Source organism: Phragmites australis, chromosome 20, assembly GCF_958298935.1.
Source record: "Phragmites australis chromosome 20, lpPhrAust1.1, whole genome shotgun sequence".
In the NCBI taxonomy this organism is placed as follows: domain Eukaryota; kingdom Viridiplantae; phylum Streptophyta; class Magnoliopsida; order Poales; family Poaceae; genus Phragmites; species Phragmites australis.
Genome location: NC_084940.1, coordinates 13,372,264 through 13,388,741, shown reverse-complemented (window position 1 = coordinate 13,388,741; position 16,478 = coordinate 13,372,264). Strand labels below are relative to the sequence as shown.

General features: G+C 45.0%; 1 protein-coding gene across 1 annotated transcript; it reads right to left on the bottom strand.

Annotated features, from left to right (window-relative positions):
- Window positions 1-15,716: 15,716 nt before the first annotated feature.
- Window positions 15,717-16,478, bottom strand: LOC133901479 (uncharacterized). Its single transcript, XM_062342835.1, has one exon. The coding sequence runs from the start codon at window positions 16,476-16,478 to the stop codon at window positions 15,717-15,719; it is 762 nt and encodes a 253-aa protein (XP_062198819.1).

The following is a 16,478-nucleotide window of genomic DNA, read 5'->3' as shown; positions in this document are numbered from 1 at the left end:
TGAGGCAGAGATGCTGGGAGCTGGGACAGGCGTGACGCTGGCGATTGTGACTTCTGACAGCTGAATATGATATCTCGTCTGGGCCACAGAATGAAGTTGCCAACAGCCTCATCGAGAATCTCAATACCCTCAGGTGTGCTGATTTCAAGCTTGTACTTCATAAAAACTGACTGCACCGAGTCCACTTGTACCTTGGCGTAACCGGCCGGAATATCTTGACTATGAAACACACGGCCTGGAATGGCCTGGCCAGTGGAAGCCTCGACAGTGAAGTCTCCCTTGCCGACCGGAACATGAAGAATGCAAGGGGTAGCCTCTGTGATTTCATCCACAGGATATCTCTGGCTATCGAAATGTGTGGACCCGACGCTGCTCCGAAAGCTTGGGCTGGTTTGTTGCTCTATCAGCATTAATGCCACCCTTTCCTTCTCCTTTTCATTCCACATCTTCATGAATTTGACCTTAACCTGTTCTTGTATATGTTCCTCTAGGGTCTTCTTATATCTATTACGGGTCTTGTACTGGCCCGCAGTGTCTGGGAACCCATGCTTCTAGCCCACTTTTGATCCAATGCCTCGAGTGCGACCTGGGTGTTCCTTGTTCCCCAGGGCCTTGGTAAGCTGGTCATTCTCCCTGTCAGGCTCTAGAGACCCTTCCTTAGCAAGCCCTTGGATGGTCCGGGTCACCTCCATGGTCTCGGGGTATTGAAGGCTTGTCACACCCAGTTTTAACGGCCAAAACTAGATGTAGCTTATGTGTGCCCAGGATGTTTAACACACATAAGGACGTCACAGGTGACGTAACAAAAGCAATACTTTTATTAAATAAACGTTAAACTCTTACAACAATTGACATATATTGTCTTCTATGAAGATATCTGCAGCGGAACAGAAGCACTGGTGCCCAACAACACCGCATGCAACCGACCGGGAGACACGCGCCTAGAATGTCACAACCTCGTCTTGATAGTCTTAAACATCTTCACTCACTCAGCAGCAGCATACATGTCACATGGTGTAGGGAAAATAGCAAGTGTGAGCACATAGAGTATTCAGCAAGTGGGGGAAAGTAATGATATGCAGGCTTATACCAAGAATAGGCTAACAAATGGTATTTTTACGTAAATGCGAGTAATGAAAACATATTTAGACTCAAAAGCATTAAGCAATTATTAAGTAAATGTAACCCATATAGTCCAACACGCAGCATACAAGGCTCCCCACCTTGCAAACCATAACCGTCTAGTACTTCCTGTACTATAACCAATACCAGAACTATCTAGTACACCCTGTACCAGAACCATGACCACAACCATCTAGTACTCCCTGTACCACAACCAAACACATAACCACAACCCACTAATCATGTGAGGATTCAAGTCTCTCATATCCGTGAGCACGGCTATTATAACAGTTTTACACTCTACAGAGGTTGTCCAGCTTTCCCCACAAGTCAGTGAATTCCATGTTGCCGTGTTCGCGAAACACTTAACACACGCCATTGGTGTGCCGCCAAGAATCACTTTATGACACTTTTCACTAACCAGAGACTAATCCAGTATGTGTCTACCCACTAGGTTTCACCGCCAGGCTTTACGCAAGCAAAGCTCCTACCCAGAAGCCCCCTTTTGTGCTGACCCAACACACACTGGACAGACTCTAATCAGTATGTCACGCCTTACCCATATCAGCCTCGTGGTTGGTACGTTACTTCTTGGGTTGTCGCTCCACGAACCGGTCCTTACTTAGGTTACTTGAGCAAACACTAAACCAACATCATAACCATGACAACCATCAAAACTACTTTGCTCAAGGCCTAAGGTTCCATGTTTCTAGACCATTAACACATTAACGACCATTGTTGCATATGTTCATTAGTCAAGATTATGACACTTCTCAACATCCCAAAAGCATGGCTAAGCAATTTACCCACAAAGACACCTAACCATAAACCATCTAGGTTCCAAGGGATGATATGGGAAAATCTAGGGAAAACCCTAACATAGGTGACTACCCATCATATTGACACTGCATGCAATTTTGTAAAATAAAATATTTAAAAACATAGGTTCAATATGATCAATGACACTTGCCTTATTCCCAATGCTGCTTAGTGTTGTCGAAATCTTGGTCTTGAAGTCTCTCGAACTGCTCCGGAACGTTATCGACTAATCGCGAGAACTACCGACAAACAACACAAAGGAAACACTAAGAACAACATACCAAACATCATCAAAACACTTTAAAAAAAATACTATGGTTGGATAGGTATGATTTTAAAAACATTTAGATGCAAGAATTGCCTAAATCGGAGTTAAGATGAAAAGAGAATAGCTTTTGAGAGATGAATTAGACTGAAAAAGGAAATACTGATTTTTCTGGAACTATCTTCCTATGGGAAAAGACTTTATTGCACAATCACTGTGTCATGCTTGACAACATCATTGCGCAAGATTCAAGAAGTGTAGGGCCGACTAGACTTCACTGGCTAGGCTAAGGAGAATGATGTGGTGCTGACTTGGCATACTATGCAAGTACCATCTTGGATTAAAGAAGGGATATACTGAGATCTAGTATCGACCACCTATGATAGATCAAAAAGGCCGAAGGTTGCACTTCTAGGTTAAGGATACTATTGGTGACTCTATGTAGCGGTGGTGGTTCGGGTTTCGTCGGAGATGGCGATCGGGCATGTGGTCACAAACATCGATATCGGCTTCAGTGGTGTTTCAGTGAAACAAGGGAAGCATGGCGTAGAACGCGAAAAGACTAACTCAGCGGTATGGTTGATTTTGGAAGGGGTCATCCGACGTAGCGGCAAAACAACGATGACTGCTGCTAGGTTTGGTTGTGACCGCGAACAAATGCAGGAACGAAGACACTCGCGTTCTAGGAGATTGGCTATCAAATTTGAGAAACCGTTTGAATAGAGATGTTCATATATCATGGGAACACAATGCCACGGCATAGATTTTGGTAGATCATCCATAGAGAGGAAGAACGATCAGCATAGATGAAACGGGTGATGGCTGTGACATGCTGTGGTTGGCAATGACATCCTGGTCGTGTCGCTGCACAAACGGGGATGGGCTCCTTAGGGTAACTTATAAGACTCCATGGGGCACGCCGTGGCGCAGTTGGTGCATCCATGCGGCTTTCGGATTGACGGGGGACGCGAATGCAAATCCGGTGCGCGTGCAGAACACGTCCAGAAACCGGACAGCGGGTATGTCGACCTTGATTTTGATAGTTTGGCTAATCTATTGGCCGACCTGGTTGGTGAGGGCGTGGGGAACATCATGGGACATGCACCGGTGAAAAGGCTTGGTGATTTGACCTCTGGTCGGTCGGGAACATCGATGCCAATCGGGGCTAGGGCTTGGCTAGGGACTTAGTATGATGCTAAAACAGTAGTAAGGGAGAAGAAGAAGGGATCCTCACCTTTCTTTGATGGTGGAAGGAGGATTCGCGGAGAAGACGACGTAACGCATCACGGGCGGCTGCGGCGGCGGCTCCGGCGAATGGTGGCGCTCCGGCGACGCACAGACAGAGCAGCATCGACTTCTAGGGCTTGGATCCGTGGAATAGAGGTAGGAGAGGGTGTGCAACTCATATATATAGGGCTAGGGACGGCTGGATGAGGTGGAGTCCAAACCGAACACGAATCAGATTCGAGTTCGACTCGGTTACGATTTCCTTTTTCGCAGCTCTGTGTTCCGAGGATAATATCTCTATTGTCTGGACTCCAAATTGGACGTTTCTTGATTCTAAATTGTATTACTCGAAAAGATCTACAACTTTGGTAGTCATTGGAACTTCTGAAAACGCCATCTTTATTTCCAAAAATGCACCACAAGATAAACTATTTGAACTCGGACTTCTCTGCGCAGCACTGATTTCGGGGGCTATAACTCCCAGCTCCATTATCCAAAAGAGGACTTCCATAGGTTCAAATCGAATCTCTCGACGAGACCTACAACTTTGGTATTGTCAAGATTTGCATTTGAGGTCGTTTTGAACTCCAAAACATCATGAGAAGATGAGACTGTCCAGGACTCCGCGAAAATTTACAGATTTCGTGGATCCTTTGTTGGGCCATCTAGAAGACTTGGCTAAGGATTTGGACTTGATCAAGATTGAGCCCAAAGACACTTTAGGTATATCTAGGGTTTAGAAAAAAACTTTTGCAGAGAAATTTGAATAGAATTTGAATTTGAATTGTGTTCGGAGTGAATTTAAGAGAAACGAAAAAGATGAGGTTGAACAAGAATAGGACTACATAAGGAATTTGAATTTAGATTTTGGGTAGAATTTGAGAAAGAGAAGAGATTGAATTTAAAAAAGGATTTGGATAAGATTTGAATTGAACTAGAGAAGGATTATGTATGATCAAAGATTGAATAGATGATGAATTCAAGGACTTTGAATTCTAACCATTAAGATCCTTAACTTATTCACTACTGAGCTTTGTAAAAACCATTTCAAAATCTTTTTCACTCAAAACACCAAAGAGAACGAAAAGGAAAAAGAACTATAATGCATTTACCTGGATCCTAATAAAACTCACTATGCAATGCACACAAAATAATAACCTATATTGATTGATTAATTAAGAAAATAGGTTTTAAACCTATACTACTGTTGAAGCTATTCAATAATCTTGGAAAATTTTAGAAAGTTATAAATTCTGAAAAATCAGGGTGTTACAAGGCTAAGTCCCCAGACTCGGTTCGTTGTGACCGTGCGTAGACCTAGTTCGTGCTTCGCTCGTCACAATTTTCTAAAGGGTTGGGTTTTCCAGCCCGGGCAGCCTCTTCTTCTTGCCTCCTCCACTGAGGAATTTTGGGGGCGTACCCAAACGAGCCCAGGTGATGGTGGTGTTGTTCTTCTTCGCAAGGTGCTTGAACGATTCATCCAGTTTGATGGCATCAAGTGTGGTCTTCTGCCTAACAAACTCTGCCCATTGCTCTGGCGTAATCTTTCCGTATTTATTAAAGGGTACCAGGTTCTTCTTCACGAATTCCTTATTGAGCTCACTCTTCCAGTCTCGGAAGCTCTTTCCCATAGTTTTCAATGCATTCTGTTTGGCTGCTTCCTCTGTTCCCGAGGGGAATCGGATGGTTCTCTGCAATGTTGTCCACATGAACTCCTTCGTCTCATCCGACAGCAACCGCCAATCAGTTACAGTGATTGGGACGTACTCCTTGACAAGGAATTCTCAACAGTTGCAAAATTTGGCGCAGGCCTCACGAGGTGCAACAGGCTCCCCTTCAACACCGACCTGTGTTATTGTATAAATGCCGGACGGCAACTTGTTTCTGCTACGCTCGCCCCTTCTTCATTTCAGCGTCGGCCCAGAGGGACCCAAAGTTTCGGGCACAGATGTAGCGGTGGGTTGTGGCGCAGAATGTTGTGGCGCAAATGATCGACGTGAAGATCTTTGCACCCTCACCCTCTAGAGAGAAGAAAAGGAGAGTTGACATGAACAGAAGATATTCCTCCATTTAAGAAGTATAAAATGCATTGACTCAACTAAATACCTCTTTGGCGGGATCGTACTCGTTGTCACTTTCCCGACGTCGGATCTCCCGATCGCACGGAACAGGGCTCGGGCTGTGATACGAGCCCGAGCTTTTGCTGCTGTCGGAGGAGGACGGCTGGTGAGGGCTTGGGCCCCTATCTGACCTCCTGCTTCCATCCTCTTCTGCAAGCAACCTTTGTGCCGGGGAGGCCTCTATTGCGAGCGTCCTCTGTGCCGGGGAGGCCTCTATTGCAACATCCGACATTCTGCTTGCTTCTGGTTTCTTAGAGATTACTGTCCTCTTCTGCCCCATGGTACTTAATCGACCGCTGGATTATTGTTGCCTAGAAAAAAATAACAAGTATGCAATGGTATATCAATGAAATTTCTCGTTCCAATATGCCATTGTGAAGCAAGATGCAACAAAGATCAGATTGCAATGGGTAATATTATTTAAGAGGAAAGAAAAGGAATCAAGGAGAGGCTTTTGATGCAAATATTATTTAAGCTAGGCAGCAACTAATCTGCACCGCTGAATGCATAAATATGTCATGACTACACTTTGGAAAATTAATTCACCAGAGTCATCAGGCTACACTTCGGACAAAGAAATATACTAACATTACTGCACGGAAGAACTTTTATTATAGAGATATTAAATTCGCAGAACTTTTATCTTCTATTATTACAGAGATTGTACCGTCTGCAATATATTCCTCATTTACTTTAGTATAACATGTTGCTAACACTAATACCATAGGGAGCAAAGAATGGAAAGTGAGAAAAAACTGTGCAAGAAAATTGGAAAAAATATATTCTGGCCTTTCTGGGCTTATTTCATTATTTTTGCAAACTAGGGCTCTGAATCTCACCCTTAAACAAGAGGACACACCGATCTTTTCTTCTCATAAGCAAAATCATATCTATTATCGAATGCAAAGAGTATCCCACAAAACACTGTATTCATCTTTCTTATAATGAAGAACAAGCACCCACTAACTATTTGGATGATCACAAATAAGTTACCTACAATTATTCCTAAGTGAGCTTATCCCACAGGATCTCAAGTTGATCCAAAATATTGCCAAGCTAATGAACTCTAGCAACAAAAGCGATCCCAGCTATTCATATGTAAATAAACTTGGCAAAAAAAGATCAAGCAATCTTACATAGATGGATTTTCTAGTAGCAGTAGGACTCTTCATCAGGTGATAGAAATGATTCTTTTTAATTTCATAATGACCAAAACAAGCAGTTATTATGGATTTAATATTAGTAGCAACATCATATAGATAAAAGCATCCACTTTCAGTGAAATAATGTATCTAGCCTTTTGATTTTAAATGTGCCAATTAAGCACTCATTTGACATATCAGTTGGTTCAAGCTTATGTTTTAATGTAATAATACTGATTTTTCATTAATTGCACTATATCCATCAATGTAAGAGTACTATCTTTCCAGCACAAAGAAGTAAAGGGATGTACAAGATCTGCAGGCAATTTTGTGAAGGTGACTTAATAATGGGAAAGGAGGATAAAAGTACCCGCAAAAATAAAATAATAGAAAAAAATAATAATACCAAGAACGAAGGCACACACGAGGGTTGCACCCGGAGCAAATTTATTTTTCTTTTTAGCACGTGAGCAGGTTTGCTTGAAACAATTAAAAATAGCTCAATGTGTTCGGTTTCATTTATGATTTCAGCACTGCTAAGGAAAAGTTCTTGACTTCAGCACTGCTCTTGCAGCTTCTAAAATTCCTGTAGATAAGGTGTCGACCCCCTCTGTCTCAAGGTTCAGTTATGTATTGCCTTTACATTGTCTCTAAAGTATTTGAATTTGCATTTGTAGGAAAATGTGAGGAGATGCCATGAAGCAATGCAAGAGGTGGCATTACTGAAGAAGAACACAAACATCAGTGTGAGTCCTTCAGTTTCAAAGAGCCCATCTGGTGTGCTGGATTCCTCGTGCTTCAGCTATAAGACTGATGACAACCGAACAGCAATGTCATCGCAAGAAAACAACTACAATGCCAACAACAACCAGGCCTGCACTCCAGCAAACAAGAGGACAAAGCTAGACTCAAAACCAATGCCATAAGATCATCACATACATAATTGACATGGATTATTTTGGTTGGATTTTCTGAGGCTTTTCACCTCAAAGAATCAAATCACAATTCAGCTATAGAGATAGTTCAAAAGTAAACAGTAGACATGTTAACCGGAAGAGAAATATTGAATTAATAAGATCAAATAGCAAGCTCTTGTTCTACCAAAGAAGAGAGAAGGGTGTCAAAGACATCTGTGGGTGAAGACATAGTGTGAAAGACGATTAAACAGAGATTTTTATCCTTGCACTTTGATCAACGAGAAACAAAGTTGGTTTTTGTTGGAATCTATGTGTTGTTTTTCTCAATTCTTGAATTTCTTGTTCCTGATGAATGCCTTTTCCTTAGTTGACCTTGTCAGGCTTTACAATGACTCACTAGTCATTGAAATTAAAGAAGAGTCAATCATAGGTAGTACTACAAATCTCGATATGCTCTTTCTCAGACTCAAATCCATGTGATCACAACACTAATAGTGATCCAATCGTTCGTATCAATGGTATTTCTACTCTCGTGCATCACAACGGCACAATGGCCGGCATCACAAAGAAAAGAGGGGCATCACACGGCCGGCCGGAGAACCGACTACGACGGCTCGGCCGGGAGGGGGATATGGAGCTACTCACCGGCGGCGGCGGCTCCTCCTCGGCGCGGTCCAACTCGGCGGTGGCGGCTCCTCCTCTGCGTCGACGTGGTCCAACTCCGCGGCGGTGGCTCCTCCTCGGCGTCGGCGCGGTCCTCCTCGTCGAGGGCGGCGGCGTCGTGCGGTGGCCCTCCTCATTGGGGGCGGCAGCAGAAAGGGAGAGCGCGGGCGGCGAAAAGGGAGAGTGCAGGCGGCGGACGGAGGGACAGCCTGACGGTGCGGTCGAAGGTTTGTCAAAGCCCTAAAGTTTTTGGAGCCGCGCACGGTTATATAAATAGAAATGATTTCCACAGGCAGTTTCTTACGTTAACCGCATGTGGAAACCTGTGAAATGATTTTTGCTTGTTTGGGAAATACTATTCTATTACATATTAAAACATCTTAAATTAAAGCATGTACATGCCCTAAATTAAAGCAAAATCTCTCTTACATCATGCATACAAGTCCTCAATACAAATTAAAGTTTATCCTAATTTTATATAAATTTCAGGGTTCTGTCACATTGGAAAATAATTCGCATAACATGGCACTATTTGCCTTGAACTGTTTTCCCTACACCATCCAGACGCATGTACGGCATCACAGATCTATCGAGGGTTGCTTCTAAAAGTTTGATCTTTTCTGGATCTCCAAAAGGCGGCACGTCATCGAACTGATTGTATTCTTCCGCATCCTCCACATTCTCGACTCCGACAATTCTTTGTTTTCCGGCAACAACTACGTGCTTCTTTTCATTCGCGGGGTCGATTATATAGAAAACTTGTGCGACGTTGTGACACCCAGTTTTAAAGGAATAAAACCGGGCACAACACATGTATGCCAGGAACAACTTCCATACATGCACTTACATCATTAGTGTTATCATCACAGTGCAAAAGTTACCTCGTACTTAACTTATTACAAAACGACCCGAGGGTCTGAAAGAAAACACAGCGGGAGACAAGAGGGGTCTTCAGCGCCAGCGGCTCCAGCTTCCACAGGCGAAGACGTCAACCGGGGGCTCCACAGCCTAGAACAGTAGCTCGGGATCGAAGTCATCGAGGTCAAAGGCACCAGCTTCAAAGACAGCTTCTGATTGGCAGAAGAATACAGGGGAGAATAACAAGGGTGAGTACAAAAGGTTGTACTCCCCAAGTGCAGGGGAAATTATGGTATGAGGCTTTAGACAACAAAAAGGCTTGACAGGGGTTATTAGCACTAAGCAACTAAAACTATGACTTAACCTATACCTCCAACAACAGGCATCCTATTTACTAGGTGTGAAGACACTTGTTATAACAGAAGGGGTTTGACTCACCGGATATCCCATATCCGGTTACCCAAAGCTCACCAGATAATCCCATTACCTGGCTACCCGACCAACCATACCAAAACCCAGATCCAACTAATCATGAAGAAGTCCAAGCTCGCTCTTGACCGTGAGCACGGCTGATCGACCAGTTTGATACTCTGCAGAGTTTGCACAGATCCACGAGTCGTGATTCCCTTGTTACTCCATTCTTCCGGGGTAAGGAGTCGGGGTCTCACTACAAGGCCTTTACAAAGCTTCCGCCGATTTGTAGGCACCCACTAAGGTTTCACCGCTAACAGTCGACCGAGTCGCTGCAAAAGCCCCCTCTTGTGCCACATACTCGTCCAATGATGCCCACAGAATCGGTGGTCGCTAATTATTTGGCCAGGCCGTACCCATATAGGCCTCGTGGTTGTACGGATATAACTTGGTTACATGTCCAAGAACCGGTCCTTAGGACCCCATACAGATACATACACAAACTTGCCATAGGCACCACCACAATCCATCCATTCTGTTGGGGAAGACCTATACCATGTTGCTACAAAAAGAATTACCATTTTTCCACCGGACAGTGTTACATAGTTCATTAATCAATATTAACCATTTTTCCCCACTCGGACAGCGCTAGCATGATCTACCCATCTTCTTAACATGATACATCAACGGCGACGAGGAAAATATCGAGACAAAACTAGTAAACCCTAGCATAGGATATCATTTTGGACAGCATGCATATTGAAGGATAAAAACTACACCTGCAAATCCTAAAACTGGTATAGAAATGCTCAAGGGCACTTGCCTTCACCAGGTTGCTGCTCAAAGTCCTCGAAAACTTGGTCTTGGAGGTTGCCGAACTGCTCAGCTCCTAAACGACGGACCGGAAAAGCACAAACAAAACAAAACTCTAAGAACAGTACACCAAACAATACTGAAACTATTCAAAAACTCTACAAATAGATTCTACACGACGCTACGAACGATTTGACGCGAAAATCGCCAAAATCGGAGCTACGAGCAAAAAGTTATAAGCTTTTGAAGATGTAGGAACTTTTCTGCAAATTTTACATGTTTTCCGGAGAATAAACCGAATTATTTTTATACTGAAAATTGGATTATGACGCAATAAAACAAATACTGAATTATTTCTCAATTGGAAAAGACATGGAATTGGTCTACGGGGCTTGTGGACCACTGAAAGAGCATCGGTCCACCGGTCCATGGTGGACCGAAGGGGTATAATATTGGCCGGTCTAATCTGGGCCGATGAACCGGGATCCGACGGCCAAAAATCAAAAGAGGTGGCACCGGCGGTTTTCAACAGCGGGAGCGGCGGCTGGCGATGACGGGGACGGCGGCGGGTTCGCCGGCGAGGCGCAAAAGGCGCATCCGGCCACGGATCAAATCGGGACTTGGCACAAAGTAACGAGGAGCTCGCGGGGAGACTCACAGCGGGCTTGTCGGCGGCGGAAGAGGTCCAGAGGTGGCCGGCGACGGAGAACGGCGGGCGGAGGAGTTCGGTCTTGGTGGGGACGGCGTCCGACGGCGGAAGAAGCTCCAAGAAGCACCGGAGTGAGCTCCTAGAGGTCCGGCGGCACCAATAGAGCGAAGAACGAGCTTAATCGAGGTTCGGTTGAGGAGAAAAAGAGCGGCGGCCGAGCTCCTTACCGGCGGCAATGGTGGTGATGGCGGCGGCTCGAATCCGTGCACAAGAGAGAGGGGAAACGGGGTATTCGGGTGCGGAACCGAACAAGGATGCCGATGGAGCCCTTATATACCTGAGAGGAGGAGTGGAACGGCCAGATTTGAGGAGATTCGGCCGGCGGCCCGAATGAACTAAAAGCTTCGGTTTCCATGCAAAAGAGTGGGAATTCAAGGGGGGAAACGGCTCAAATGGAGGGAATAGGGGGCGGCGATCATGGTGGTGTGGTTTGATTGGAGAATTAAGGCACGGGGAGGCTTCAATTTGAAACGGCCGCGGTGATTGGGGGCGTTGGCGTCCGGTAGCGGGATGAAGAAGAAGGCGAGCCGACGGCTCGGCAGCTCGGGTGGGCGGGCGGCTCGGCTCGGAACCGGGCCCACTTGGCAGCGAGGCGGGCGGAGGTGAGGCGGCTCGGTGGGCGCGGCAGGCCGGCTCGGCCTGCGGGCCGGCGCGGGGAAGGGAGGGGCGCGACCCACGGCGGGAGGGAAGAGGGAGGGGAAAGAGGCGGGTTGGGCCGGCGCGGGGAAGACGGCCCAGGAAGGATTTTCTATTTAGAAATCTTTTTCTTTGCTTTAGATTTCAAACTATTTTCAAAAGGGATTTTAAACGAGCGAACTCTAGCGAATTTTAGCAGAATTTTCCACACAAAAAAAACCTTATTGCAACTACAACGGCATGAATGTGACAAACATTCAACCTATTCCAAATTAAATTTAGAAATTAATTTCCTATAGATCTTAAAATGAAATCCACCTATTTAATTTCTAGCAAAATTTTAAATTATTGCAAATTTTGAAGTTTTGGGTGTTACAAACCTACCCCCCTTACGATGAATCTCGCCCTCGAGATTCGGAAGGATCGGAGAAGAGATGGGGAAACTCCGTCTTCAAATCATCTTCTCTTTCCCAGTGGCTTCTTCTTCTGAGTGATGCTTCCACTGCACTCTACACATTTTGACTCTCCTGTTCCTGGTAACTCGTTCTGACGTCTCAAGAATCTTGACCGGATATTCGGCATAAGACAGATCTTCTCGCACATCCAGTTCTTCTACTGGCAACTGTTCTTCAGGAACTCTTAAGCACTTCTTCAACTGTGATACGTGAAAGACATCGTGTACTCCTGAAAGTTGAGGTGGTAACTTCAGCTGGTAAGCTACTTCTCCTCGTCTTCCCAATATCTTGTACGGACCAATAAACTGAGGTGATAGCTTGCCTTTGACTTTGAATCTACGTAGCCCTCTGATTGGTGATACTTTGAGATACACAAAGTCTCCTATTTCAAAGGTTAGTTCCCGGCGTCGATGATCCGCATAACTCTTCTGCCTTGACTGTGCTGTTTTCAAATTATCCCGGATCTCGTGCACTTGACTTTCTGCTTCTCTTAGAACTTCAGGACCAAAAACTTGGCTTTCCTCGGTTTGATTCCAGAACAACAGGGTTCTACACTTTCTCCCATACAAAGCTTCAAAAGGGGACATCTTCAGACTAGCTTGGAAGCTGTTATTGTATGAGAATTCTGCATACGGTAGATTCTTGTCCCAACTGTTACCATTCTTGAGTGCACATGCTCTCAACATATCTTCAAGAATTTGATTTACTCTTTCCGTTTGCCCATCAGTCTGTGGGTGATAGGCTGAACTGAAATTTAACCTTGTATCCAGCGATTCATGCAGACGTCGCCAGAACCTTGAAGTAAACTGACTGCCACGATCGGATACAATTATCTTAGGCACTCCATGCAGACATACAATCTTGGACATGTACAACTCGGCTAACTTTGGACCTCGATAGGATTCCTTAACTGGAATAAAGTGAGCCACTTTCGTCAACCGGTCAACCACGACCCATATAGAATCATATCCTGATTGCGTTCGTGGTAGACCCACTATGAAATCCATGCTAATTTCTTCCCACTTCCATTCAGGTATTTTTAGTGGCTGTAGCAGTCATGCGGGTCTTTGATGTTCAGCTTTGACCCGATGACAGATATCACACAAAGCTACGTGTTCTGCTACTGCACGTTTTATTCCATACCACCAGTACTGATCCTTAAGATCTTGATACATCTTGGTGCTTCCAGGGTGAATAGAATACGCTGAATCATGAACTTCCTTTAAAATAGTATCCCGAATAGACTTTATGTCCGGAACACAAATCCTATGCTTATACCATATTGTACCCTGTTTGTCTTCAGAAAAGTCCGGGGCTTTGCCTGCTTTGATCAACTGCTTGATCTCCAAAATCTTGTCATCTTCAAGCTGACCCTTCCTTATATCTTGTTCAAGCGTTGAGTCTATTTCCATAGCAATCATCTCGGTATTATACACCATACTTAGATTCAACCTCTCGAATTCTTTGCATAGTTCGGGACTCAACTCTTGGAGAGTTATAGAATTAACCTGAGATTTTCTGCTCAACGCATCAGCTACTACGTTCGCCTTTCCTGGATGATAGTTGATTCCTAAATTATAGTCCTTAATAAGCTCTAACCATCTGTGTTGTCTCAGGTTAAGATCCGGCTGAGTGAAAATATACTTTAAGCTCTTATGATCAGAATATATCTCACATCTTTGTCCAATCAGGTAATGTCTCCAAATCTTGAGTGCATGAACAACTGCGGCTAGCTCCAAATCATGCGTTGGATAATTCTCTTCATGCTTTCTTAGCTGCCGGGATGCATAAGCTATAACGTGGCCTTCTTGCATAAGCACACATCCCAAACCTTGATGGGATGCATCACAATATACCGAAAACGGCTTCTGAGTGTCTGGCATGATCAAAACTGGTGCTGAGGTCAATCTTTTCTTCAATTCATTGAAACTGGCTTCTCTAGCTGTTGTCCACTTGAACTCTGCTCCCTTTTCTAGCAGTTCGGTCATTGGCTTCGCTATCTTGGAGAAACCTTCAATAAATCGACGATAGTATCCTGCTAAACCCAGAAAACTACGAATCTCAGACACATTCTGCGGTGGCTTCCAATTCAGAACGTCTCTCACCTTGGATGGATCTACGGACACACCTCCTGCTGATATGATGTGACCGAGCAAAGGAACTTCCTTCAACCAAAATTCACATTTGCTCAGTTTAGCAAACAACTGGTTCTCCCTGAGTTTCTGCAATACCATCCTTAAATGTTCCTCATGTTCTACTTCGTTCTTGGAGTAAACCAGGATGTCATCAATGAATACCACAATGAACTTGTCCAAATATTCTATAAAAACCTTGTTCATCAGATACATGAAGTATGCTGGGGCATTGGTCAGCCCGAAAGACATTACTGTGTACTCGTACAGACCGTACCGAGTAACAAATGCAGTCTTGGGAATATCCGAAGCACGAATCTTCAGCTGGTGATATCCAGACCGAAGATCAATCTTGGAAAACACACATGCTCCTATCAGCATATCAAACAGATCTTCAATGCGAGGCAGAGGGTACTTGTTTTTGATTCTTACTTCATTCAGAGCTCGATAGTCTATACACATCCTCTGTGTACCATCCTTCTTTGGAACGAAGACTACAGGGGCTCCCCAGGGCGAAGAACTGGGGCGGATAAACCATTTGTCTAGTAGCTCTTGCATTTGCTCCTTGAGCTCAGCCAACTGATTGGCATCCATTCTATATGGCCTCTTATATATAGGAGCTGTTCCAGGTACTAATTCAATGACAAATTCAATTTCTCGATCAGGTGGCATACCTGGTAAATCTTTCGGAAATATATCAGGAAATTCACTGACCACTCTGCTATCTTCCACTGCATTGGTTTTGTTCAAACTGGCGTTGATAGCTGACTCTGTTGTAGCTTGGAATTCCACTTTGGTACCATCAGTATGCGTCAGCTGCACTGTCTTTGTTGCACATCCTATGACTCCTTTGTACTTGGTCAGCCAATCCATTCCCAGAATGATATCGATTCGTTTGGATTCCAGAATGATGAGATTGGCAAGAAAATCTACCCCCCTTATGCTTATATTTACTTTAGGGCATACCTGCCTTGATTCCATTTCTCCTCCAGGAGAACTTACTAGCGCTCTATTTTTCATTAATGCTCTTGGCAATTTATAAGCATTCACAAACTGGTATGATATGAAAGAATGCGTAGCACCTGAATCGAATAATACTGTTGCGGGGTGAGAGTTTGCAGAGAACATACCCAGCACTACGTCGGGAGCTTCTTGGGCTTCCTCCACTGCAACGTGGTTGACGCGACCATGCATCGCGTTCTGGTGGGGCTGCTGCTACTGGTTGTTGCTACCTTGGGCCTGACCTTGCTGCTTCTTAGGGCATTGCTTGGAAAGATGCCCGAATTGGCCGCAACTGAAACACGGACCAATGTTGCTTGACCCCTGACCTGTGCGGTTCTGCTGCTGTGGCTGGTTGTTGTTGGGTCGCTGCTGCTAGAAGTTGGGGCGAGGCTGTTGTTGTTGCTGAATTGGGGGCTTGTAAGACCCTACAATCTGACCTTGCATCTTCTGCGGCGGCCTCTGCTGGTTTTGCTGCGGCTGGTTCTAACCTCCCTGGCGGAACATCGGACCAGTGCAGGGGCGTTGAAACGAGGGCGAGTGTTACTGCCAGAAGACTGACCCTGCAGATGGCGCTTACGTTCTTCACCTAGATTCTGGCGCTTCTTCTCCAAAATGAAAGCTCTATCCACCAATTTCTGGAAATTAGGGTACTCGTTGGCAAAGAAGGCATACTGCAGACCGGTGTTTAGACCTTCAAGAAAACAGTCCTGCTTCTTCTCGTCTGTGTCAACATCACTGGGGGCATAGCGAGACAATTGAGTGAACTTAGTGAGGTACTCCCTCACAGACATAGGGCCTTGCTTGAGACTGAGGAACTCCTTCCTTTTCAGCTTTATTTCTCCGGTAGGAACATGGTGAGCGCGGAAACTATTTCGGAATTCTGCCCAGGTGATCTCCTGGGGGTCCTCATGAGCGGCAGTGTAAGCAGTCCACCACTCCTGAGCTGGCCCACTGAGTTGGTGGGATGCAAAGAGAACTTTTTCTCTTCCATTGCACTGAGCTATCCGAAGCTTGCTGTCGATTGTCCTTAGCCAATCATCTGCCTCCATTGGCTCTACTGCCTGAGAAAAGGTAGGTGGCTGGGTGCTCAAGAAAGTCCTGAGTCTAGACTGTGGCTGCTGCAGCGGTGCCTGCTGAGCCTGAGGCTGCTGGTTGATGGCTTGGACCAAACCTTGAAGAAGAGTCAT

What these genes read in the sequence shown, in the direction of transcription:
- LOC133901479 (XM_062342835.1), bottom strand. Translation starts at nt 16,478, where the DNA reads ATGACTCTTCTTCAAGGTTTGGTCCAAGCCATCAACCAGCAGCCTCAG.